The sequence below is a fragment of the Pyxicephalus adspersus genome, chromosome 7, assembly GCF_032062135.1.
Source record: "Pyxicephalus adspersus chromosome 7, UCB_Pads_2.0, whole genome shotgun sequence".
In the NCBI taxonomy this organism is placed as follows: domain Eukaryota; kingdom Metazoa; phylum Chordata; class Amphibia; order Anura; family Pyxicephalidae; genus Pyxicephalus; species Pyxicephalus adspersus.
In genome coordinates, this window is record NC_092864.1 from 4676877 (window position 1) to 4678786 (window position 1910).

Here is a 1910-nt window from a genome sequence, read left to right on the forward strand (position 1 = left end):
AAAAAAGAAATTCAGAAACAATGAAGCTTCCACCCCTCTTCTTCTCTCCTTTCCCCTTTATTAAACATTTTCTTCATTCCTCATATCCTTGACAGCTCTGTCAGTCCTATTGTGATGTCATGGAGTCAAAGGGAAATCTTACAACTAAGACATATCATAGAGCAAAGTTCCAGATCTCTCAAACCCCATGACAAACTTGCTCAAAAAATTGAAGCTCCTAGATGCCTGTTTTATGATTTATCAAAACTAACAAACTAAAACACAAGTAAATGTTTAAATACATATATTCATTAATAGGTTCCTGCATTTTGATCCCCCAACAGACTTTAAAAGTTTATTGGTTCATTTCATGTTTATTTAAAAAAAATGTAATGTTCTTTATTTAGGTTTTTTTTTTAAATACAGATAATTAGCAATAACGTACACATGTAGTTGAAAAATTAAACATAGTCAATATACAAAATATAGTAGCGAAGACAAGTATCAACGACAAAATAAGAAACAAAGAAAAAATTCAGTACCATGAAAAAAACATTTTATGGATGTAGTGAATTCGGTTGCACGGGGGGGGGGGGTCTGGTTTTCGCCAATAGGCCACAGTACAAGATGACGCCACCACTATCATATGTCTAATTACTGAATTCTTGTAACTGAAAAGGAATTGTGCTGAAGGAGAAAAAAGCTGGATAATTTGGTATAAGTGTCTCTGTCATCAGTTGGATATGTTCCTCCTATATGGGTATGGCCCATCCGAGTCTTTGGGGCGTAAGTGTGTAAGTCGTCCAACACTAAAAAAAGGTTGTCCAGATGCAGACAGTATGGGAGGTCACAGCCCTTGGAGGAGATAAGTACAGACTTGTGGGGTATGGGGGTGCAAGCTGTCAATATTGAAGGGTGTAGGAAGCTGGGACATTAATATTATTATTATTATTATTATTAATAAACAGGATTTTTTATAGTGACAACATATTATGCAGCGCTGTACATTAAATAGGAAAGCTAAGAAGTGATATGTATTTTGGTTTACCACAATGTTCTGTATTATTATTGGCATATGGCAGTAAATACTGCTGAATGCCATACTGATTTATTAAATTAATATTTTTTTTTTATCTCCAATCTACAAAATGTGCAGATGTTTTGAAATCTGAAGGGGAATTAAAGCCACTTTCATTATCGTTCAGTAAGTATTTCATTCTGAACAAATATTATTATATTATACTAACGCATATTACTTTGGTACATAAAGCGTAAATAAGAAAAGATGTGGTGTGTTTCAGGTTACCAGTCCCTGGGTGAGGTGGCTACATTAATTTTTTTTTACTTTATTTTCACCTGGTGATTCTGGCCAGTAAGGATGGAGATAAATTGTATTGTACTATCCAATTTTTTGGGGTGTAAGTGTAGTCCACCACTAGATATTAGCTGGGTGGATGCAGACACAATAGACAGCCATCAGGAGAAGTACAGACCTGTGCGTTGGGGAAGGGGGGGTGCAAGCTGTCAATATTGATGGGGTAGGAAGAGTCTCTGGGGTATTATTGGAAAGCTAAGTAGTGTATTTTGGTTTAACCACCTGGGCGTTACACTGATGTCTAGATTTCTGTACCAAAAGTGGTACAGGGTTTCATGAATATTTTTTTAAATTGTAGACCTGTAACTTACAGAAATATGTCCGTAAAGGTTCTAGTAGATATCATGAATATAAAAAATGTTTGAAACACACAGTCATGTAAAAAAAAAAAAAATACTTTAAAAAAAATTAAAAAACACAAAAATCAGCTTAAACAAGAATACATAAATAAATGAAAAATACTGGAAATGCGATAATTCGGTATACTGTATAGTAATATATTTTTCTAAAACACCTCCCTAGTGTCCGTCACATACCTATAGACAAAACCACATAA

The 1910-nt window shown here is 34.3% G+C and overlaps 2 protein-coding genes across 2 annotated transcripts in view; one reads left to right on the plus strand and one right to left on the minus strand.

Annotated features, from left to right (window-relative positions):
• The window catches only part of LOC140334885 (uncharacterized), a gene marked incomplete in the record, with an annotated part of 307753 nt that overhangs the window by 172787 nt on the left and 133056 nt on the right, over positions 1-1910 (minus strand).
• The window catches only part of LOC140334700 (uncharacterized), a 25419-nt gene that overhangs the window by 21547 nt on the left and 1962 nt on the right, over positions 1-1910 (plus strand). Inside the window, exon 5 of the mRNA XM_072416941.1 lies at positions 1136-1183. Coding sequence (XP_072273042.1) covers positions 1136-1183 — 48 coding nt within the window. The remainder of the gene's footprint in view (positions 1-1135; positions 1184-1910) is intronic.